General features: G+C 43.1%; 2 protein-coding genes across 4 annotated transcripts; both read left to right on the top strand.

Annotated features, from left to right (window-relative positions):
* The first annotated feature begins 1,309 nt into the window (after positions 1–1,309).
* LOC108048790 lies at positions 1,310–14,577 on the top strand. 2 transcript variants are annotated; one of them, XM_017129682.2, is made up of 7 exons: positions 1,310–1,508; positions 7,144–7,355; positions 8,747–8,830; positions 8,896–9,033; positions 9,105–9,244; positions 9,975–12,174; positions 13,194–14,577. In XM_017129682.2, the coding sequence occupies exons 2-7, from the start codon at positions 7,206–7,208 to the stop codon at positions 13,341–13,343; spliced, it is 2,862 nt and encodes a 953-aa protein (XP_016985171.1). In that variant the 5' UTR covers positions 1,310–1,508; positions 7,144–7,205; the 3' UTR covers positions 13,344–14,577. The 2 variants fall into 2 exon arrangements, with proteins under 2 accessions (XP_016985171.1, XP_016985179.1); XM_017129690.2 differs by lacking the exon at positions 1,310–1,508 and adding an exon at positions 1,542–1,854.
* Positions 14,578–18,139: 3,562 nt separating this feature from the next.
* Positions 18,140–23,907, top strand: LOC108048613 (regulator of nonsense transcripts 1 homolog). Of its 2 annotated transcripts, none has more exons than XM_017129389.1 (4): positions 18,140–18,421; positions 18,478–18,697; positions 18,771–22,136; positions 22,676–23,907. In XM_017129389.1, exons 2-4 carry the CDS (start codon positions 18,530–18,532, stop codon positions 22,715–22,717), a joined length of 3,576 nt encoding a protein of 1,191 aa, XP_016984878.1. In that variant the 5' UTR covers positions 18,140–18,421; positions 18,478–18,529; the 3' UTR covers positions 22,718–23,907. The 2 variants fall into 2 exon arrangements, with proteins under 2 accessions (XP_016984878.1, XP_016984884.1); XM_017129395.1 differs by having other exon boundaries at positions 18,466–18,697.
* Positions 23,908–24,018: the final 111 nt, after the last annotated feature.

Genomic DNA, 24,018 nt, shown 5'->3' with positions numbered 1-24,018 from the left:
ATTTGTGGTATCCCTGAATTTTTTTATTGCGATATTCTTTTTCTTTAAATGGGACATTGTTGGAAATGCCACTCCTATTTTCCTGGAGTTTTTTTTCGGGGTTTTAACGATGTTTTGTTTTTTGTAAATGGGACTTTGTTGGAAATTTTATAACGAATTCAACAAGGTATGACATTCCAACATTTGATCATTATTTTCCAGGGGTTTGATTCTGGCCTTAAAAAAATCGATAAACGTATAAAAATACTAACAGCCAAAAGAATGACTGGGTCGTGCAGCTAATGCCTGAAGTCCCTATACTGAGTTTTTAAATTGTACCCAAAATTGTAATACCTCCATACGGTTATAAAAATGCTGGTTTCGGCAGTCAAATTTTCCCGCCCTTGAGAATTTTGCTTATCTATTCCCAAAATACGATTTTACCATATTAAAATTGGGTTTATCGATTTATAGATATACAGATTTATACTATATAGAAAACCACAGTTTTACTGATTTGTCCATAATCTTATTACTATGTATAATTGTGTTTTTAAAAAAATAATTATTATTAATTTACAATATTTGTTGTTTTCTGATTTTTCATTCGCATGAAACTTTTGTGTAGCTGCTCAGTGCCTGCAGCATAAGCTTAAGATCCACAAAGCTGTTGTAAAGCTCTGAGATAAATAAATTCGGGAGAGGAGATCGTTGGCTTACTCTACCACTTGAAATGAGTAAAAGTTAGGGAAATACCGCCATTAAGCTCAATTGAGAATACACTTAGAGAATTTGTATACAAAAAATTTTCAAAATGCAGTGCAACGTTACTTTAATAGAAAACTTTTTTGTTGTCTCTTCGTCTGTCCTGTAATTGCAATGTCATATTTACAGTGTTTTCGGTGTTCACAATTCAATTAATTGGCTTTATAAAAATTAATATTTGCATTTTTTAAATTCTTAAGCATTAGATTTTGGCCGAGTTCTCCGTCGATTTTTCAATCTGTATAAAACAGGTTTTGGCGGCAGTGCGCTCTATCCGCACTCGGGTTTTGGCCGCCGACTTTTGAGGCCCTCCACCGCCGAATGAGCGGGTTTGTCGTGCATCGCTGGGCCAGCAAAGGCGAACATGGCTTAAACCGAATACCAAGTTGGCACGAAATAGAGGGAGACAGCCCTGTATAAGCCCTGTATTTAGTGGCCAAGTCGCAGCTGCCAAGCTATAGCCAGGCCATCATCTCTGGCAGGCCAGAGAGCCGGAAAGCCAGCTGGTTGGTGGGGAGATAGCCAACTGATGACTGCCCAGACTCAGCCACAACTTGGCTCGAAAGCTGTGGGCCGAGAAGGCCGACTCAAGTCTGGGGCCAGCGATTTGGGAGCAGACACACCAGTCGCCAGCAAGTTATCCACTAGAGCGCGTTCGGGCACGGACAAGTGTTAGAGACAAGTCTGGTCTCAGATCACAACAAATCGGCATTTAATAACTCCAAAAACAACTAGGCGTCGGAACGCGACTCAAACGAAAAAAAGTATATTCGCTTTTTGTTTTGCCTAATATTTCTATTGTATTTTGTATATATTATTTCCCGTAACACATTTGCGAAAGCTCTTCCCCTCTGCGTGGCTTAACTAAATGGCCTGAGGCCTAGCACTCTAGCTTGCAAACAAAATTCGTAATGGCTCACCAAACAACTTTTGTGATTTTCTGGTGAAAAAAATAAAAAATTGTCGGTGATCAACATTTTTTTAGAGTGCTTTTATTGTTTTAAACCGTTGCAAGTGCACGTCACATATTCAGTTTTGTTAAACTGATTAAGTCAACTAGGATAATTGTTAACACGTTTCGTAAGCCCTTTTATTCTGTGGACTAAACTGGTAAGAATGCCAAATAACTAAGAAAATCCAAAGAAAAAGTTCGGTCCAAGTCTGTAACTTACTGGTAAAGTGCCAATTTTGTTTGGTATATTATTTGTTGGACATGATATTTTGTTAGGACCACCAAATGTGTGAGCCTCGCGTTCGCGGGCTAATCACTTAAAACCAACAACCTTCGAAAGAAAGCATATATTTGTTTTAGATTTCAAATTGATCACCTTACAAAATGCAGCTGTGCTAATTCGAGACAAACTTAAATGTATGATGCATCTAAAAAGTATTGACATAGGTGTGAGACTTTTATTTTCTGGGTATTGAATGTAATCACCGTCGGCATCTATCAACTCGAGTTCTCGGAACTAGCATTACTAACCAAATGCGATTGGAATCCCAATTCCACAGGCAGGTAAAGAATTTAGAGGGCTAGACAGTGCCGTCAAGTGGACTATGGCGCCCTGCTTCCGATAGCAGGGCATTTACAAAAGAACCGATCTTTGGCTTTCTCCAGAAAATGTACAGTAATCCACTGACAGAATAAATTGCTTTTGATTCTGATCTGAGAAAGTTCCATTCAATTGTGTTTGACCGTGTGCGGAAGTGTGGCAGTGAGGAGAGTTCTCATCGCCTTGATGATTTCATACAAGTTTATTGTGATCATCATCGTGACGTCTGTCTTCTGTGGATGGATGCTGCACTTCAATTAGCTGTTAGCCGAACATAAACTAATTGATTTATGGGGCTTAAGAAGCCATTTATCTGGGATTTACAAATTGCCTTAAAATTGATCGAAGACTTAAACACCTGCTACTATTTTGATAGTTGGTACGGAACCGTAACGAATATTAACAAATGTATAATATATTGATGCAGTCCAACTTCCATGACAGCATCTGCCACCAAAAATGTTTGAGTTATATAATTATAATCTACTTTAGGTGCACTTATAATCGTTAAAGTTATAACTACTTAGAGTTAGGGAAGTTTGAATTGTGGATGATGATTAACTATGTATTATATTCAATATTATATTTAATTAAAATATTCGAGTTTTGTGCAAAACCAAAATCTAGGTACAATTAATTGGTCTTCCAGTACTGATGGTACATGGGTACACATGTACATGGGTATTCATGGTTAGTGCGTGGGTATCTCACAGTTGGAATGTTGTCGCAACGCCGCCGCCAAAGAAGCTATAGCCTATAAGCTGTTGTTTTCCAGAGCTTGAGCACTGACTCTGACGCTTACGCATGCCGATGAGGCAAGCTCGCTCCAGGAGCGAAAGAGCAAGAGTGAGTGGGATAGAAGGAGAGCGAGAGAGAGAGGGACAGCTTAATAAGCGCACAGCGCATGCGCAGCCCGAGTTCGCGATACATACCGGACGTACACGCAAAGAAACAAGTTACAAGAACATTACAGTCGAGTGTAGAGTGTCGAATTCACGAGGCAAGAAATCCCTACTGCAAGTTAATCTGCATATTTGGACTAAGAAGTTTATGTAAATCCATAAGGCACATGTTTTTCATTTATCGAGAACAATGAAAAAACAGTCCGAAATCAGTATTTGGGTTCTTTAAAATCCGTTTAGGCTATTAAATTAATAAAATTAAATTATAAATTGGTTAACCATTTGTATGATTTGTTCTATTGCTAACTTTTATTATTTTTTTAATTAACGAAACCTGATTTTTGGGGATTCAAGAATTGCTTTTAAGCAGAGCTCATAAAAATGGCTATTAATGAGCAAAATATTTTTTTCTTTTAAAAGGGCGGTTATCTATATATTTGCAATCGTTTTATGGACCAATACACTTTGTTTTTGTTTTAAGTGCTGAGAATTGAGAAATATATTTTTATGAGTGCATTATTGACAGATAAAGCTTGCATGTCCAATTTGTATTATTTTTTATTACTATCCCTTTGGCATTGATAAATAAAATTTGCAAGAAAAACCAGATGGCTGTTTTTAAAGACTCACATCTCCCTCAAATGCAAAGAAATTATAACACCAGAAGCACTCTCCATAGTTTGTAGGACTTTTGCCAGCAACTCAAGGTGTTTAAATATACACCAAATGGACATACTTATAAAAACAAATAATTCCTATTTTTCCAAACGTCACTTATAATAATTTCAAATTTAAGGGTTGTTTTTGATATATTTTAGTTTTTGAAAAAAAACGTAAAACTTAAAACTTAGTCATTAAAAAGCATTACGGTAAAAAAATATAAAACAAGAATCCTTTAGTGGATAGATTTGAAGAAAGTTCACTGTCCCAACTTAAAGATCGACCCAAAGTACAGGCCTCTCCCCTATGTATGTCCTAAATGCAAGGAGATGATTGCATATCGTGTTACAAACTTCGAACGAGGGTATGCAAACATATTTTTTTTCCGTGCATTCGTATTTGAACTGGTACCCATACCTAAGCAACTCTCAGTCGTCGCGTAATCATTAAACCATAGCTTGGATCTGGAGGGAGTGATGAGGGGGCGGAATTGTGGAGTAAGTCGAAGCGACCAGGGGTGGATTGAAACGCAGAGCGAGCAACAAGTCAAAATACCAGTTTTTTCCGAGCTAAGCGAGCTGAGCGACAAAGCGAACCTATCTATAGATACCTTCTTGTGTGTGAGTGTGAGTGTGCCTGTGAAGCTGCATACAAAAGATACTCACCTACCTGTATGTATCCACATGCCTACATGAGTAAAGGTGTGCTTATGTACATCGATCTTGGCTGTTTGTGTCGAGACTTTTTTACATGAGAAAGAACACTAATGCAATTAATTTTAAGTTTTTCGCGACTCCCAGTAGACAAATTTTTAGTTAATTGTACAACGATGCTTCATAAAAACTTTAATGATTTTCCGGTGCAATTGGTTTTTTTTTTGTTCGAAAAGTGTGCGTAACTTTTTGCAATAGCAAATTTTTTTTTGTGTTTCTAAACATTTTTTCTCATGTTCGTGCATATTTTATTTCCTATCTTGAGTTCTGGTTAGAAGATTTATATCGGTTACATGTAATAAAACTTGTTTTACTTATATATATACTTATGTATTTACTTTTATTTATTTATGTCAGTCTAATAGCAAAAAAGTAAAAACCGAATTCATCAATAGCACGGATAATTTTATAATTATAAATCAATATTTTTTCCAAGGGCAGGCATTTGCACCATTGAAATTGAACAAGCATTTACCAGCATGGAAAGTTTGATTTAATTTAGCCTCTATAAAAACACATAACATTAATGATTTCGTTGATAGAATTTTGATTTTGTTTCTCGCAACAGCCTTCTATCTTCCTCTTAAAAAAAAAAGCAAGTGACACAAATGAATCATTGCATTTTTTATACTTGAGTCAACATCTGCCCTAAGCAACGTCGGCTCATAGGACCCTGCAAAATATTTGTATTTGTATTCAGCTATAAATATACCCAAAGCTGCAATATTAAAATTTATATATGCATATACTCTAACATAACATTTTTAAAGTCCAGAGTTGAGAATACTTAAGTATATATTTGCAAGTTCCGATTGAAGTTAGCAGTAATCTAGCGGCTTTCCGGTAAAAGCAAAACAAGTTCTTTTCGCATTTAGCCAGATCCGTGACTCATTCGAATGATAACAGTTGGGTTTGTCTATTGAAACGTGACAGCAACCTTGACAAGTACATATTTCCACTGCAGTACTGGTATTGCAGTATTGCTCACTCGAGCAACGGCAGCAGGATTAGGATTGGCCCAGGTGCACCAGAAGGTTGCCTTGCCAGGGCTGTGGTGCCAAAATGCGCTCCTACGTGCCACTGCTCTTTCCCTATAATGTATCTGAATCTGTATCTGTATCTGTACCAGTGCCCATCTGAGTCCAAATCCCAATCTGTGTGTTGGCTGGCTGGCTGAAAACCCGTTCTTGCAAAAAATGGTAAGCTCATATCGAGTAGCATTTTAGCCAGTGCTGGTTTTGCTATACTTGTGCCGTCGTCTTGGCCCGACTTGAACTGGCTTTTGGCTTGGCTTTGTCGCAATGCAGTCGGTACGGGAGATCCGCTTCAAGGCGATCGCCTGACAAATATGGAAAAATTGTCGTAGGTGTCTGGCTATATAAATCTGCTAGCCTCTACTTCTACATCGGCTCTTTTGTATTGCGTGAACCAAGACACTTTTATGCAATAAGTGTAAGTGGACTGGATGCATACATATATGAAACTAGTTTATACTTTTACTAAAATCAATTCTTGTTAATCTAAAGCAAGCCCTAAAGATAAGAAATTAGATTTGTGCCACAGAAAATAATGTATTTCCTTAACTGGAGTGTCCAACTACTCAAATCATTTGGTTTTTTGCAAACCAGTGTAGTTTGCATGTATCCAATGGCAGTCTCGGGTCTCGTTAAGTCTGAGTTTTGTGACCTATCAATCTTGGCATTGAACATCTGTCCATCAGCGGAGGTCCAAGCTTGTCCATCATAGCCATATTTAAAGCGCGAAACAAAGATACATTAGAACACAAGTCCCAGCGAAACCCGCTTGAAAAATAGGTTCTGGTAAAAGCTAAGCCGGGCTCCACATGAATCACGTATGTATCTTTGTATTTTCGTATCTCGTTGTTGAGCTTCAGATATTTGGGGCGAAGGTCGTTGACAGAAGGCCGCCAAGCACAAAAGGCGAGGTGGAGTTTGTTTAGTCAAAGACAGAGCATTTTTGGATAGCGCTACTTTGCAAATACCTTCGTGACTTTCTGCTGCACTTGGAGTCACTGATTGGGGAAATATTTAAAGCTATGGTGGTTTCATTTTGGTTATTATAGTGCTAGGAAACAACAACAAAATAAGAAAATGTAAAGAAATCAACTTACTACGCTTTTAAAACACCATAAATGTAATTTCTTTTTTAAGTTGCCATATTGCATATTATAACTCATACGCCATGTTGTCAAGGTCCAATCGGAATTAAGCGTGCAATGTTAAACCTTTAACTGTCTTTTGGTAAAAAAAATGACATGTTTATCGGAACGCTGCCGCAATTCGATCAACTAACATTAGTAGCAATATGTATAAACATATATAAGATATGCGATTTCAGAGCTAAATGTTTCAAGTTTCCCTAAAAGTTTTAAGAATTGATTTTTTCATAACCTAATTTTGAAGCTCCAGAAAATGTGTATTTATACTCAGCCATAATGCTTTCCTTTTTGAATGCAAGACTAGCGCAGTATTTTTTATTCTTTTAGCATACTTACTAGTGAGAGTTCAATCATTGGAGTCCATAGCACTAATTGTACGTACTTTTCCGCAGCCCGAAACCCATTTTGCTGTTTTTCTGGCTTTGGAGTGCCCATCGAGGAATTAGCAAGCAAAATGATCTCGGACCAGGGGCCATTTTGGGCCGCTCTCCTGCTGCTTTTCCTCAGCGGACAGACAGTGGCCCAGTCCAATTACGTGCAGCACGGCGATAGCGGCAACTACACCACCAATGGACTGCCCGAGGAGGCGACCCTGGACGGCAAGGTAAGCACTTCAACCGCACTTAGTCTAACATTCCTTGAATTGCTAGTTAGCCAATCTAGTTGGCCCTCCGTCAATCAGCTAAGCTTATCCGCTTAAACGGCCGTCAGTGTCGGAGAGTCCATCTTACCGCACAAAGGAGATTATACAGAGAAAATGTATCACCGAAGCTATATGTCCTTACCGTTTTCCCTATACACTTCTCTTAACAGTTAAATATTCAAATTAATTACTGCCATTAAGTATATGTTTTTGTAAATATAAGGAAGATATCAACATCGGAACATAACATTCTATTGATGTTTTAGAGGATTCTCCCCTATAAGTCCCTCTGAAAAGATAAATGTTTAAATGAATTACTGCCATTAAATATATGTTCTTATAAATAAAGATTTAATTTTGAGGAATACATCAAAATATCACTTTCAAAATCCAATTTAGAGGATACTCCCCTATACACTACCCTAAAAAGTTCAATATTAAAATTAACTACATCTTTTAAATATATGTTTTTGTAAATTTAGATTTGATGTTTAAAGAAGATATTAACATCGGATCATCACATTCTATACCTGATCTAGCCAAATGATTTTTATTGACCATAGTAACGTTACTACATATTTTTGCTAGTGAAGTGCACCTACAACAGTCAACTATAAATGCGTTTGTGGAGCGTTTGCATATATTTTTTTGGTACGGTAGTGTTATATCAGTAGCTCGTTAGCTCTTTCGACTGCACTTCCTACACAAGTGGCTGCAAACTCACAATGGCTGTGCGGTTACACCCAGAGGTGCCACAGATCCTAGGGAAACTCACAGGGCATTGTTTTGGGGCGAAATGGAGCACGAGCGTGACAGAAAGTTCCCACTAAATATGCATGAACCAGCCACCTACTTTGCGATTGAATGTGTAAGCTCATAAGCTCAAGACATGGCCACTTTTTATTATTTGCATTCCAAACTACGAGTATTTAAAAACATATTCATTTTTATATCTGCTTACTCAGGTCAAAAAATTTAAGAGAATGTGTTGCTTTTGGAGCTAGAAAATGTCTTGCTTTTTCATTCAGTTTTAAAGAAATCCGATTTATATTTTTTCATTCCCGATTATGATTCGGCCTTTTTCGGTTACCGGTTTTGGCTCTAGTTTTAATTTTTTCAAATCCAAGCAGATAAAAAATATGGAACTATAAAACGGCAACCCTATTAAAACATCTTATTCCTAAACTCAAAACAAAATTTCAATCAATTTACTTTGACGAAAAATCGGATATATATTATTTTATTTTTTAGAATAATTGTATGTGTATTTGGGTTTGGATACACAGTATTTTAAGACAGTGTTGCCTTGTCGGTCCCTCAATGTTTAAATATTTTAAATATTTTCTTAAAAGGTAACCAAGCTGGACGACATCAGTCCGCTGATATTTCTGAACCGAACGAAGGCTGCTCTCAACTGTGCCGCGGGCTCCATGCAGGTGATTGCCATTCCCGCGGGGTAACTTCCTCCTTTGGCCAGTATTTATCGATTTTCCACCAACAGGTCGACCTCAAGTTCAACGATCCGTTCCATGGCATCATCCAGGCCGACTACGATCGCAGTAGTGCGTGCCGCGTGAGTGGCAAAGGAGCACTTAGCTACCGACTCGAGTTGCCGCTGAAAGGATGCGGTACCATACAGGTGGGTGCCCCAAATTCACATCGTGTGGGTGAACCTAATCCATTGCTATCCCCTCCCACTTCTTCTTGCAGAACCCCACCCGTGTGTTCACCAACAACATCATAGTCCGCTTCCACGCCAATCTGGAGATGGACGGCGACGAGATCATCACGATAGTCTGCCGCTATCCACCGCCCGTGCCCTCACTTCCGCCCGCCCTACCGGCGCCAATGTAAGTCCTCCAACATTTCATAGAAATGCCTAAGACCCTATCTAAAAATGTAAACAAGAAAAAGTCCATTAAATGCATCCAAGAAGAAAGGCAATTATGTGGAGGTTAAGTTATTCACTAGCATAAAAAGCCATAGACAAAGTTCTTAATTTAAATATGTGTTACCTGATTCATAAAAAAAAACGTTCTAATTGAAAACCCTTCACACTTGGTTGCTAATAACAAAGTAAAATTAATTTAGATGAAAATATAAAATTTAAGCCTCTTAGCACCTATGTAAAAGGACCTGAACAATTTGTGTAAAAATTATACAAATAAGTTACATGGAAAATAGACTTTCGAGGTTAATCATTACCTAACTTGAAAGTTAGCAAATTAAATTGTTCCTTAATTGATTTCTAGGAAAGAATATCTCAATAAAATAAAGTTGGTGTGCTAAAGCAGGCTATATATGTCTAAACGCCCTTGAGAATTTTATAGGATGAAATACAGTTTTAAATATGACTTAATATTCTTGAATTATATTAAACTTAATAGACAAGCGAAAGTTATTAACATGCAGTTATTTAGGTTCTTACTATTGTTATATTTGTGGCCAGACAGAGTGGTAAATATCCTATTATGATAGCTTGCTCCTGTTTATGCCTGAAGATTTCTTTGGTCGTTGGATGGATGTTTGGGGACTCAGTTTTGAAAATTGGAAACATGTTAACCCTGGTTTCTCCCACAGCCTGAACCCCATTGCCACCAGTTCCGTGCTGCAGCCGCCGCTGAAGAGCATCCAGATCCTGATGATCATCTGCGCCATCATGTTCCTGACCCTGCTGCTCCTGGGACTGGCGGTCTCCTACTACTGCCTGCGCAGTCGCTCCATTCCGGTGGTGCGTCGCCTGCCGATGAGCATGGGCAGCGGATCGGAGATCACCAAGCTGAGTGGCAGCAGTGTGGGCAACATCAGCGCCTTCGAGGGCGTTAAGATCCCCCGCGCCCACGCTGCCCTCCAGGCGGTCTACAGCTCCTCGGGCAGCGAGGGTGCCCTCATTCCCTCGGACTACCCCAGCGAATCGCACTCGGAGATCGAGGAGATCGACACGCGATCGCTGCCCTTCAGCTCGGCGGGCAGCTTCGAGAACCGCGCCTTCGTCCACGAGACCTCGAGCATCTACAGCGACCACTATGCGCCGGCCCAGGAGATGCCGTCGGCCAATGCGGTGATGACCACCACGGCGGTGACCCGCCATGCCATTCCCCTCCAGGAGGCCGTCGCCGCCGGGGCCGCCGATTCGCCCAAGTTCGATGTGCAGGTGCGGGTGAAGAAGTCGCCACCGCCGCCGCCCTCGCCGGTCACCTCGGATACGGAGAGCGTGGCCACGCTGCGTCCGGACCGCAACAACCTGTCGACCATCATGGAGGCGTACGAGGACCGCGAGAGCGTCCTCACCCTCGACTCGCTGCCGCCGCATGTGGAGACGATGCACTCGCAGTTCACCTACGTTCCGGAGCTCCATCCGGCGCCGCAGGTGCCCCACTCGATTCCACTGCCACCGCCGGCGGTGGCCGAGCCGAAGTTCTCCGTGTACACGCGCACCCACCACGAGGTGGTGGACGGACGACCGGAGACCTGGTCGGACTACACCGACGGCCCGGCGCCCAGCGAGATCACCGACCTGTCGTCCGAGGTGCCGGACATGACCGTGGACACGATGCACTACTACGAGGACGAGTTCGTGCCGGCGGTGCAGCCGCCGGTGACCTCGCACACGGTGGACGACGTCTACCTGCGGACGGTCACCGAGAAGAAGACCATCGAGGACATCGAGAGCCACAAGCGCCGGGTGACCGAGTACAAGAGCAAGCCGCGGGCACCGCTCCCGCCGCCGCCGGTTGATCCCAAGTTCGATGTGCGGGTGCGCAACTATCCCAGCGACCGGGAGCAGCAGCTCTGGGAGAACTTCTCGGACATATCGAGCGCCTCCGGGCTGACCCTCACGCCCAAGATGGAGCGCAGCGAGCTGAGCCTGCCGCCGGCGGAGCTGCCGGCCCAGATCCACGACAACAAGCTGAAGCTGACCAGTCCCGAGCTGGTGGGCAACATGAAGCCGATTGAGGTGCCACCGCAGGACAAGGATGTGCCCAACTGGGACGTGCTCATCCGCATCCTGGAGGAGCCGGAGCTGTCGGAGGTCGGCGGCGACGATGCCAGCTCGGTGCACAACCTGAGCTACGACGACCGGGCCAAGTGGAAGGAGATCATCACGACGCAGTCCTCGCTGCGCACCATGCTCACCGAGGCGGTGGTGCGCGAGGACTTCGAGCGCATCCGCCAGGACACGCGCTACGAGCGGATGTTCGAGCCGCAGACCTGGGACGTCATCATCCGCATCCTGGCCCCGCCCGGCGACGATGATCCGGACGTGGAGCTGCGTACCCCGCGACGCGGCAAGAAGGCCTCGCCGCAGCCCTGGGACACCCGCTCGCGCCGCAGCTCGCTGCCCACGCTCTACGAGTACGACAGCGACGGCGGCTCCAGTGTGCGCACCATTCGCAACGACCCGGGCATGCCCGGCATCTTCGTCGGCGGACCTGGAGCCGGAGGACCCGGCGGCCTCGGCGGACCCTTCAACCTGCAGCGCTCGCGCCGCAGCTCGCGCACCTCCTACCAGACCGACCACAACGACTTCCGCTCCATGTCCGAGGTGACCGTCGACTTCGGGCGTCCCCAGGTGGACCATCCGGACAACGCGAGCGACGCCAGCAGCACCTACCGGATGCACTACTACGACGACGACGACCGGCGCTCCTTCCACCGCTCCCTCAGCCATCCCTCCCTGGCCCGATCCGCCAGCGAGTTCACCGAGCACTGGACCGCCCCCGACGAGATGGAGGTCTCCTCCCCGGAGGGCACTCCACACACTCGCCGGGCCCGACAGGTAGGGATTGGGAACTGTGGGTCGGGGGGATCGGAGATCGGGGATTGAAGATCGGGAATCGGAGATTGGGGATCGGAGATCGGGGATTGAAGATTGGGGATCGGAGATAGGGGATCTGAGATCGGAGATTGGTGATCGGAGATTGGGGATTAGGAATCGGAGATCAAAGATCGGGTATCCCCAACTACTTTCCTAGGGCTCTTAGTATTGGAAATTCTACGGATTTTAAGTGGTTAAAAAGGCACCTTTTTTAATTTGGCTTTTATTATTACAAACAATATGTTTTGCTTAAATGATTTAATTTATGGCAGATGCGTGTTGGTTTAATATTCAAAAAATTATAGTTTCGTTCTTAATTTTTAAAATCCCTAATTGGAAACAGTACATGTTGTAAAATTGAATAAGTGTTGTTTTGAGGAAAACGCAATTGAACTGAGATAAATCAGGGTAAATGACCTGAAGGGCGCAACTTCCAAAACCTTAATCTACGAAAGTATTGATCCGATCAATTTGAGTTTGTTTTAGGCATATTTAACCAGTTTAAAAAACATATATTCAAAATTAATATTTTTCTTCGTAACTTTCATTTTAAAGCATCTTTAAGTTTAAAAAGTCACAAGTTCTCAGAAAACTCAGCCAGGGTTTAAAGACTTTTCTGCAATTTTTAAAATATAGTTAAAGAAATAAATCAAAGTTTATTTGAGGTTATTTGTGTATCAAAAGGCTTTACCTTCATTCCAAATATTCTTGACTAATTTATCAAACAAAGTTTAATGCTAAAACATTCAAACGTGAAGCCCAATTGTTATATACACAGTTATTCGAATTTTGTACAATTGTGATTTGAAAATGTTAAATTTGATCTCTTAGAAAATATCTCTCCCAGATTTATGTGAAATGTGAGGTACATTAAAGCATTGCAATATACATTTAAAAATTCGTATTTCTTATTTCTCCATACCTACACATTTATTAATTATTATTATTTATTAATTTATCGCTATACTCACCCATTGCAGCCCCTGACGTCGACTCACCTGGCTTTGGCCTCTGGAAGATCCGGCGAACGCGTTCTGGCCCAGACCCAGACGCAGAGTGAGTACGTGGAGACCCACCGAAGGGTCTACCACGCCGAGAAGGAGATGCCCCTGCCGCCGAGGAAGTGGTAGAAAGATCGGTGGACGTAACATACTGTTAACCTAATTACTGTTAACGTAACGTAACACGAAACGGGGTTTCAGTGTTAAACTCTATGTTGAAGATGTGTGTTCCGGAAACTGCTGCAAGCATCAGCCTCCTCAGGAAGGAGGGCAGATCAGCCTGTTTCGAGAATGCCCCTTATATTTCATTTGCATTAATGGGTCGTATAAGTACTTAACCTTACAATAATTAACAAACGTGCCAATTACAATTGCCTGACAAAGTAAGCCACCATAAAAACAAAAATTAACCGTCAGTTTGAAGCGGATGAAGTTGATGGACGATAATCAGAACGGACGAGAGGAATACCTACCAGCATTTTGGGCCTGCTCTTGACTTTTTTTGATACTTTAATTTGCGAAAGGTACTAACTAACTAAAGGCATTTAAATTCCAAGCTTAATAGAAGTAGTAAGAAAATGGAAACTCCATTCGATTCGTGTGTTCTGAACTCCCAACAGAAATTTCGCATTTACACAAACATGTTCAATAGAAAAGAAAGGGATAGATAATGAAAACATAGAATGTGAATGTTTTAAATTTAGTAAAAAGTGTTCTTTAGGTAAACACGTTGTCGTCGTTTTTTTTATAGGACATTCGTTTGAGCAGTCACAACATGAAGCCCTTTTATACTCTCTAATATAATGACTTTTCTAATACATTGCGAATGCTTACATTCTAATTTCTAGTTACAAATGTATATATGTATATATACAAAGATCAAACTGCCACATGCACACGATTTTGACCAGATTCGAAGATCATTACTTTTGAAATATACTCTCTAGGTGGAATAGATACACAGGTTTGAAATAAAAGTATTACTACAGATTAGTGTTCCCGAATGCAACGTCTTCCTGATTCATATATATTGGAATTGAGTACGAGTAGGCTAAATGTTCGGGACGGAAAGCTGCAACCGTATCCTAATGAAACAAAGACATACAGATCGATAATATACGGGGCCTCAATTGGATTCCTTTCAAAGGATCACACAATACTTTCTCATGATTATCAATTTTTTCGTAACATAGTACTAATCCGTCCAAGACATATACTTTAAGTTTAATTGATAAATAATGATAATACGCAAATAGACAAACTTACATATTTAATTCGCTTTTTGGTTAGGCAAGCCTTACAAAAATGTGTCTAACCTAAAACACTTGAAATAAATTATAAATAAATATACCCACTAACAAAGTATGGTTTGTTTTTATTTTTGTTATGGAGATAAACAATTGCTCTCATTGCAAGTTTATTATATTAGTAGTAGCAAACCGAAAAAAGGGAATTTAAAATACTCTCTGCTGCTGTTTGTAAGGTTAGGAAGTTGGGATTTGCTATGGGTTTTATTTTTAGCCAATCAATCCGACCTACCAAATTTCATAAGGATCGGCCGAATATATCCTATATAATTCATTTTATGACCGTTACTTGCACTCCCTTGCATTGTAAAATAGCCTGAAAAGGGTAGATATGTCAAATTCAAAAGAATTATGAGTTTTAAGAATGCATCATATGAATAATTTTGGAAAATATATAATTATTTCTAATTTTCCGATGTGTTGTAAAAGAGTGACTCAAAATTGGACTTCGAGGGTCCATAACTTTACCAAATTTAATCCGATTCCAAAGTGGCATACCTCTAATGACTTGTGGTTCGATTCTCTGAAAATCTGCATTCAAAATTTTCAATTTAGCGTTTATCAATATTTTGACCCATTTTCATGTTGGTTATTTCTAATTTTCCGATGTGTTGTAATAGAGTGACCCAAAATTGGACTTCTAGAGTCTATAACTTTACCAAATTTAATCCGATTCCAAAGTGGCATACCTCTAAAGACTTGTGGTTCGATTCTCTGAAAATCTGCATTCAAAATTTTTAATTTAGCGTTTATCAATATTTTGACCCATTTTCATGTTGGTTATTTCTAATTTTCCGATGTGTTGTAATAGAGTGACCCAAAATTGGACTTCTAGAGTCCATAACTTTACCAAATTTAATCCGATTCCAAAGTGGCATACCTCTTAAGACTTGTGATTCGATTCTCTGAAAATCTGCATTCAAAATTTTTAATTTAGCGTTTATCAATATTTTGACCCATTTTCATGTTGGTTATTTCTAATTTTCCGATGTGTTGTAATAGAGTGACCCAAAAATTGGACTTCTAGAGTCCATAACTTTACCAAATTTAATCCGATTCCAAAGTGGCATACCTCTAAAGACTTGTGAATCGATTCTCTGAAAATCTGCATTCAAAATTTTTAATTTAGCGTTTATCAATATTTTGACCCATTTTCATGTTGGTTATTTCTAATTTTCCGATGTGTTGTAATAGAGTGACCCAAAATTGGACTTCTAGAGTCCATAACTTTACCAAATTTAATCCGATTCCAAAGTGGCATACCTCTAAAGACTTGTGAATCGATTCTCTGAAAATCTGCATTCAAAATTTTTAATTTAGCGTTTATCAATATTTTGACCCATTTTCATGTTGGTTATTTCTAATTTCCGATGTGTTGTAATAGAGTGACCCAAAATTGGACTTCTAGAGCCCATAACTTTACCAAATTTAATCCGATTCCAAAGTGGCATACCTCTAAAGACTTGTGAATCGATTCTCTGAAAATCTGCATTCAAAATTTTTAATTTAGCGTTTATCAATATTTTGACCCATTTTCATGTTGGTTATTTCTAATTTTCCGATGTGTTGTAATAGAGTGACCCAAAATTGGACTTCTAGAGTCCATAACTTTACCAAATTTAATCCGATTCCAAAGTGGCATACCTCTAAAGACTTGTGAATCGATTCTCTGAAAATCTGCATTCAAAATTTTTAATTTAGCGTTTATCAATATTTTGACCCATTTTCATGTTGGTTATTTCTAATTTTCCGATGTGTTGTAATAGAGTGACCCAAAATTGGACTTCTAGAGTCCATAACTTTACCAAATTTAATCCGATTCCAAAGTGGCATACCTCTAAAGACTTGTGAATCGATTCTCTGAAAATCTGCATTCAAAATTTTTAATTTAGCGTTTATCAATATTTTGACCCATTTTCATGTTGGTTATTTCTAATTTTCCGATGTGTTGTAATAGAGTGACCCAAAATTGGACTTCTAGAGTCTATAACTTTACCAAATTTAATCCGATTCCAAAGTGGCATACCTCTAAAGACTTGTGGTTCGATTCTCTGAAAATCTGCATTCAAAATTTTTAATTTAGCGTTTATCAATATTTTGACCCATTTTCATGTTGGTTATTTCTAATTTTCCGATGTGTTGTAATAGAGTGACCCAAAATTGGACTTCTAGAGTCCATAACTTTACCAAATTTAATCCGATTCCAAAGTGGCAAACCTCTAAAGACTTGTGATTCGATTCTCTGAAAATCTGCATTCAAAATTTTCAATTTAGCGTTTATCAATATTTTGACCCATTTTCATGTTGGTTATTTCTAATTTTCCGATGTGTTGTAATAGAGTGACCCAAAATTGGACTTCTAGAGTCTATAACTTTACCAAATTTAATCCGATTCCAAAGTGGCATACCTCTAAAGACTTGTGATTCGATTCTCTGAAAATCTGCATTCAAATTTTTCAATTTAGCGTTCATCAAAATTTTGACCCATTTTCATGTTAGTTATTTCTAATTTTCCGATGTGTTGAATAGAGTGACCCAAAATTGGACTTGTAGAGTCCATAACTTTACCAAATTTAATCCTATTCTAAGGTGGCATACCTCTAAAGACTTGTGGATTGATTCTCTAAAAATCTGCATTCAAAATTTTCAATTTAGCGTTTATCAAATTTTTGACCCATTTTCATGTTAGTTATTTCTAATTTACCGATGTTTTGTAAAAGAGTGACTTAAAAGTGTACTTCGAGAGTCCATAACTTACCAAATTTAAGCCGATAATGCAGCGCAAAATCGACTTAACTTCATTGTTTATAGTAATATTGGCATACAAATTAAAATTTATTCGTTCTGTAATAACTGAATGGGTATATAAACTTCTTCTTGCCGAAACTGCAAAATTTGAAACTATGTGACAGTGGAATCAGATTTAAATTGCTTTATTTTTAGTATATTTGTGGTATATCGTTTAATGTTCCGGCGTATTTTTTGGAAGCCCCTTACGCGGTCACACTGAACTCAGCCTGGTGATGGAAAATAACAGACGTGCTTTCGATAATTTTATTGGGGAAACTATCGATTAAGCTATGTTTAAAGTGTTTATGTTTATTTTAAAATTCAATTTTGGGGCATTTCCTGTACAGGATAGATGCATTTTTCTCGCTACCTGTTACCTGTTAGGCAGGGTACGGAATAAGAAGAGGACATATGTGAAAATGCTCGATGTCCCCTTCCAGAAATGCATGTGCTAGAACGAGATGGGGAATAGTTGCAGCTGCCGCACAATAAGATTTTCGAAAGCATGATTTTTAGCAACAAGGTGAAAATCCTTCAGCCAAAATAAAAGTATTACGAGAAGGCTAGAAAATTTATTCGGTACACTTGAAGATATTATGTCCAAAATAAATATTTTTGAGAAAAACGCAGAATAACAAAGTATACTGCGGCAGAATAAATGAGCGGCGACCTATTTTTAGCGCTTTATACTGAATTTGAACTACAATTTCAAGACTGCTTTTTTGTTTTTGAAAACCAATCTAAAAAAACTTTCCAATTATTTATTATTTTATTTTCGAATTCGTACTGAAAACATATCGATAGTATCAAATGAATATCGAATTTTGTTCCAGCTCTATCGCAGCAGGCCGGGCAAATTTGTTGGACAAGCGACAATTCTTTCCTTTTTTCTATCCTACGTGAGCCCCTCGAACGTGAGACTCTCGAACGGACTTGATTCAGAACACGCAAAAGCCGCGGTTTCAAAAGCGGCAACCGGCAGGCTTCTGAAATCGGAACGCGCCAAACGCACACGGATAACCATAACCATCTCGGACACGCTCCGCCTGGGAAATATCAGAAATCAGCCCACTCTGGAGCAAGCGAATCGTGTTCGGGCGGGAACTGAAAGTGAGTAGTAGTAGTGAAGCGGCGATACATCGATCCGTATTAAGATCCACATCTAGATCCAGGCAGAATCCCAACAAAATCAACAACCTTGGCTGAGGCACAGGCGCCATGAGCGTGGACACGTACGCGCCCAGCTCGGCGCTCTCGTTTTTGGACATGGACGACAACGAGTTGCTGCCAGGAGCGGACACGCAGCCGACGCAGTACGATTACCGCGACTTCACCATGCCCTCCACCTCGCAGAGCCAGACGCAGGGCGACCAGCTGGAGCTACACGTGAGTTTGTGCCCATGACCAATGGCCCAATAGCCACCACAGCTAATCCACATGTCTTTCCTCCCTCCCTTAGCCGCGCCGATCTGGTGGGGACTCGCATCCGCGATTGGCCAGCATCACCAACGATCTGGCCGACCTGCAGTTCGAGGAGGAGGACGACGAGGCCGGTAGCTCGTACGTGAAGGAGCTTCCCGCTCACGCTTGCAAATACTGCGGCATCCACGACCCGGCCACGGTCGTCATGTGCAACAATTGCCGCAAGTGGTTCTGCAACGGACGCGGCAGCACTTCCGGCTCGCACATCATCAACCATTTGGTGCGGGCGAAGCATCGCGAGGTGACCCTGCACGGCGAAGGACCCCTGGGCGAGACCATCCTCGAGTGCTACTCGTGCGGCGTTCGCAACGTCTTCGTGCTGGGCTTCATCCCCGCCAAGGCCGACTCTGTGGTCGTGCTGCTCTGCCGGCAGCCGTGCGCTGCCCAGAACTCGCTGAAGGACATGAATTGGGACCAGGATCAGTGGAAGCCCCTGATTGCCGACCGGTGTTTTTTGCCCTGGTTGGTGAAGCAGCCCAGCGAACAGGGCCAGCTCCGGGCGCGCCAAATCTCGGCCGCCCAGATCAACAAGTTGGAGGAGCTGTGGAAAGACAATATCGAGGCCACGTTCCAGGACCTAGAGAAGCCGGGTATCGACTCGGAGCCGGCCCAGGTGCTGCTGCGCTACGAAGACGGCTACCAGTACGAGAAGACGTTCGGGCCGCTGGTTCGCCTTGAGGCCGACTATGACAAGAAGCTGAAGGAGTCGGCTACCCAGGAAAACATCGAGGTGCGCTGGGACGTGGGCCTTAACAAAAAAACCATCGCCTACTTCACGCTCGCTAAGACCGACTCGGACATGAAGCTGATGCACGGCGACGAGCTGCGCCTGCGCTACGTGGGCGAGATGTACAATCCGTGGAACGAGATCGGACACGTGATCAAGGTACCGGACAATTTTGGTGATGATGTCGGCCTCGAGCTGAAGACCTCTTCAAACGCTCCTGTTAAGTGCACTAGCAACTTCTCGGTGGACTTCATCTGGAAGTGCACCTCCTTTGACCGCATGACGCGTGCGCTGCGCAATTTTGCTATGGACCGCAACTCGGTATCCAACTACATCTACTCGCGTCTATTGGGCCACGGCCGTCCAGATGCTAACGACGAGGTGCTGTTCAGGGGCTCGCAGCCCAAGCTCTATAGCGCCCCGCATCTGCCTGACTTGAATCGCAGCCAGGTGTATGCTGTGAAGCACGCCCTACAGCGTCCGCTCTCGCTTATTCAGGGACCGCCCGGAACCGGAAAAACGGTGACCTCGGCCACCATCGTGTACCAACTGGTGAAGCAGCACGGCGGCACAGTGCTGGTGTGTGCGCCCAGCAACACGGCCGTGGACCAGCTAACGGAGAAGATCCACCGCACAAACCTTAAAGTGGTGCGTGTATGCGCCAAGAGCCGCGAGGCCATCGATAGCCCCGTCAGCTTCCTGGCGCTGCACAACCAAATCCGCAACATGGAGACCAACTCGGAGCTGAAGAAGCTTCAGCAGCTGAAGGACGAGACCGGCGAGCTAAGCTCTGCAGATGAGAAGCGCTACCGTAGTCTGAAGCGCGGCACCGAGAACCAGCTCCTGGAGGCGGCCGACGTCATCTGCTGCACATGCGTGGGCGCCGGAGACGGGCGGCTGTCGCGCATCAAGTTCACTTCTATCCTGATCGACGAGTCTATGCAGTCCACGGAGCCAGAGTGTATGGTGCCGGTGGTGCTGGGCGCCAAGCAGCTGATCCTCGTGGGCGACCACTGTCAGCTGGGACCGGTGGTCATGTGTAAGAAGGCGGCCCGTGCCGGCCTCTCGCAAAGTCTGTTCGAGCGCCTAGTGGTACTGGGCATCCGTCCGTTCCGACTGGAGGTGCAGTACCGCATGCACCCCGAGCTGTCCCAGTTCCCGTCCAACTTCTTCTACGAGGGCTCGCTGCAGAACGGCGTCTGCGCGGAAGACCGCCGCCTTAAATTGGACTTCCCGTGGCCACAGCCAGAGAGACCAATGTTCTTCTTGGTCACGCAGGGCCAGGAGGAGATCGCTGGCTCCGGAACATCGTTCCTTAACCGCACAGAGGCGGCCAACGTGGAAAAGATCACGACACGATTCCTCAAGGCGGGGATCAAACCGGAACAAATTGGAATCATCACGCCTTACGAGGGCCAGCGCGCGTACCTGGTGCAGTACATGCAATACCAGGGCAGCCTGCACTCGCGACTCTACCAGGAGATCGAGATCGCCAGCGTTGATGCGTTCCAGGGCCGCGAGAAGGACATCATCATCATGTCGTGCGTGCGCTCCAATGAGCGCCAGGGCATCGGTTTCCTTAACGACCCGCGACGTCTCAATGTGGCCCTCACTCGGGCTAAGTACGGCATCATTATCGTGGGCAATCCCAAGGTGCTTGCCAAGCAGCAGCTCTGGAACCATCTGCTCAACTTCTACAAGGACCGTAAAGTGCTCGTCGAAGGGTCACTAAACAACCTCAAGGAGTCGCTCATCCACTTCCAGAAGCCCAAGAAGCTTGTTAACAGCATGAACATCGGTGCGCACTTTATGTCCACCATGATAGCCGATGCCAAGGAGGTGATGGTTCCGGGCTCTATTTACGATCGGAGCGGCGGCTACGGCCAAGGCCGCCAGATGCCAGGTCAGAACATGAATGGCGGCCAATTCGGCGGCGGTCCCTACGGCGGCTCGCCCCTTGGCTACGGTGCCCCTAGCTCCAACGCAATGATGGGCTTTGGCCTGGGCACGGGCGGAAACGGTGCTGCCGGTACCAACAACAACTTCGGAGGCGCCGGCGGCACGGGACCCAGCTGGGCGGCTGCTCACCTGCACCACGACTCCATTGGCTACATATCCAGCGAGCACGGTGCGGCAGCCCTGGGCAACATGCCCGTCCCCGTTGGCATGTTCATGAACATGAGCAATCTTCCACCGCGGTTCTACAACCAGCACCAGCAGGCGATCATGGCGGCCAAGCAGAATCGGGCCATGCAGCAGCAACAGCAGTCGGGTAACTTCTCCTCTGTGGCTAATGCAGGAGTTGCAGTCGCTGGAATTGGAGGTGGAAGTGGAGGTGGGGCATCCTCGTTAGCCGGCAGTAAGAAGACCCAGAAGCCGGGAAAATCGCGTGCAACGGCTGGCCAGGCGGGTGGAGCACCGGCGGCTGGAGGTCTTGGCGGACAGATGAGCACGGGAAACGCCACCACTCCATTCAGTCAGCAGCCGGCACCTTTGTCGCTACAGATGACGCAGCCCAGCGGATTCGCTCTTTCCCAACAGCCGGAGCTTTCGCAGGACTTTGGGCAAATATCGCAGATGGATGGTTTGCTCTCCCAGGATGTGGCCTTCAACGTGGTGAGTGAGCAGATTGATGGAATGCATAAACTCTTTATTCCATAGTGTAAAATCATGTCGACAGTTTTGGACAACTTTTTATGATCAGTTACATCTTAAATTAGTAGGGTCAGTAAATACATAAACACGTATCTTCCGCCAATGCGAAATTTACGACTTTATAAAATGAATACATATTCGTGATCAGTATCAGTATGTATATCAAGCACAAATGCCGATTGCCAACGTCAATATTTTTAATATTCCTTATAAATGAAATTAGAATAATACTTTTATGCTTAAAATTTGAAAAAGTTTTGAAATTTTGAAGAGAGTCTTTTAATTTAGACCCTAAACTACCAATTACAAAGTATATACCTATGAAAATATTAACGTTATGAAACAGGAAAAATGGATAAAAAGGTTAGGTGCCTATTCTGCTGTCTAAATAATTTAAGCTCAGGCATTTAACTATAGCGTTCTTTTTTGTTTTTGTATACACCTTGCTACCCACCAACCCAAGTAATCCCCATCCTAATTAATCTCTTTTTGTGTTGCAGTCGGGCGAACGCAGTTTGAACCAGTTCTCACAGCCTTATTGAGAATCCGGCTGGAGGTGCACCAACTACAAACGATTACAAGCAACCCAAACGAAACAACAACAAACTCAACTTTGAAGTCATCATCAAGGAGTAGCATCAGTAGGCAGCAGGAACCAAGCAAAGAGGACTATCACGGGAACAACGACAGATGCGGGAAACAGCGCGACCTAGGAACATGAGTACGAGCGGGACATTGAAGACGGCGGGACGAGACAGTGAGAGAGACGGAGATGGCGAGATGAGGAGTGTGTTTCGGAGGCGGAGAAATGTCGAGAGATCGAGAGCACATCAGTGTAGGCTGCCAGGATGCACTGCAGCCACTGAACCACGCAGATGTTCCCGAATCGCCGCGGGCCATGAAGTCATGGCCAGGCGACTGGCCACTGGCCACGAGTGCGCTCCGAAGGAGTGCGCCCACGAATGAGCCAACCAGCCAGCAAGGCGCCACACCAGATGCCCTTGAAATGACTATGGACAACTTCTCGACACGTTTCCTTTGTTTTGCCAACCAGGATTCGCAGCCGGAGCCTTAAACGCAGACGCAAACGCAACCACTCCCGCCCAGGACACGTATTCACCAAGTGGCTTACCTTCCAACCTTCTTCTGGCCTCCAGTGCAGCGGCCAATCTTTTGCTCCTGTTCTAACCTTATTCCCCAAACGGTTTACTCACACCGACCCCATGCTCACCGTTGTACATTTCGTAAACTTTTGGACTCTTTTGTTTTCTGTATGCATTTGTTATCCTAACAAACACACAAAAAAAACCAAACAAAAAAAATCAAGACGAAACAAAATCAAATTCAAAAATATGGAGACACAATTTTTAATCGCACGGGAACGCTGGCGCCCCCAAAGCGGATGCAACTTTCCAGCGCAGATTGGAAATCGGATGATTGATAAAGGAAACGCGTTGCAATTTTCCGACCTTAAATACAACAATACACACACAGTAATAAACATACCGAACCGAAAAAAGGAGGACTATGATCAGAAAAGGTTAATATTAATTAATATTAATGCAGTTACAGATGCCTGTTAATTGTTTTTAAAACGATATGAAAATGGTATATTTTTTCTATATATTGTGAGTTAATTCTTTCCCCACGCAAACTCTTTGATTCAAGAAAATGAAACATTTTTTTTGAAATTCTTAATAAAGAATTTAAGTTTTCCCTTGCGAAAAACAAATAAGGGATGTTGCGTATTTTCTTGAAGAGGGTATAACATATTTTCTAGAAAAAATGTTTTTTATCTCTATATAATTGGTGCGACAAATTAGAAATAAAGCCATTCGCTGGA

This window comes from Drosophila rhopaloa, unplaced genomic scaffold, assembly GCF_018152115.1.
Source record: "Drosophila rhopaloa isolate 14029-0021.01 unplaced genomic scaffold, ASM1815211v1 contig_3, whole genome shotgun sequence".
In the NCBI taxonomy this organism is placed as follows: domain Eukaryota; kingdom Metazoa; phylum Arthropoda; class Insecta; order Diptera; family Drosophilidae; genus Drosophila; species Drosophila rhopaloa.
This window is presented reverse-complemented; position numbering and strand designations above follow the sequence as displayed.

Bases quoted from the DNA above. Each gene is read 5' to 3' on its own strand.
- LOC108048613 (XM_017129389.1), top strand. From the start codon at position 18,530: ATGAGCGTGGACACGTACGCGCCCAGCTCGGCGCTCTCGTTTTTGGAC. The intron at 18,698-18,770 runs GTGAGTTTGTGC...TCCCTCCCTTAG, and splicing joins GCGACCAGCTGGAGCTACAC to CCGCGCCGATCTGGTGGGGA. The intron at 22,137-22,675 runs GTGAGTGAGCAG...TTTGTGTTGCAG, and splicing joins AGGATGTGGCCTTCAACGTG to TCGGGCGAACGCAGTTTGAA.
- LOC108048790 (XM_017129682.2), top strand. From the start codon at position 7,206: ATGATCTCGGACCAGGGGCCATTTTGGGCCGCTCTCCTGCTGCTTTTC. The intron at 7,356-8,746 runs GTAAGCACTTCA...TTTTCTTAAAAG, and splicing joins AGGCGACCCTGGACGGCAAG to GTAACCAAGCTGGACGACAT. The intron at 8,831-8,895 runs GTGATTGCCATT...TTCCACCAACAG, and splicing joins GTGCCGCGGGCTCCATGCAG to GTCGACCTCAAGTTCAACGA.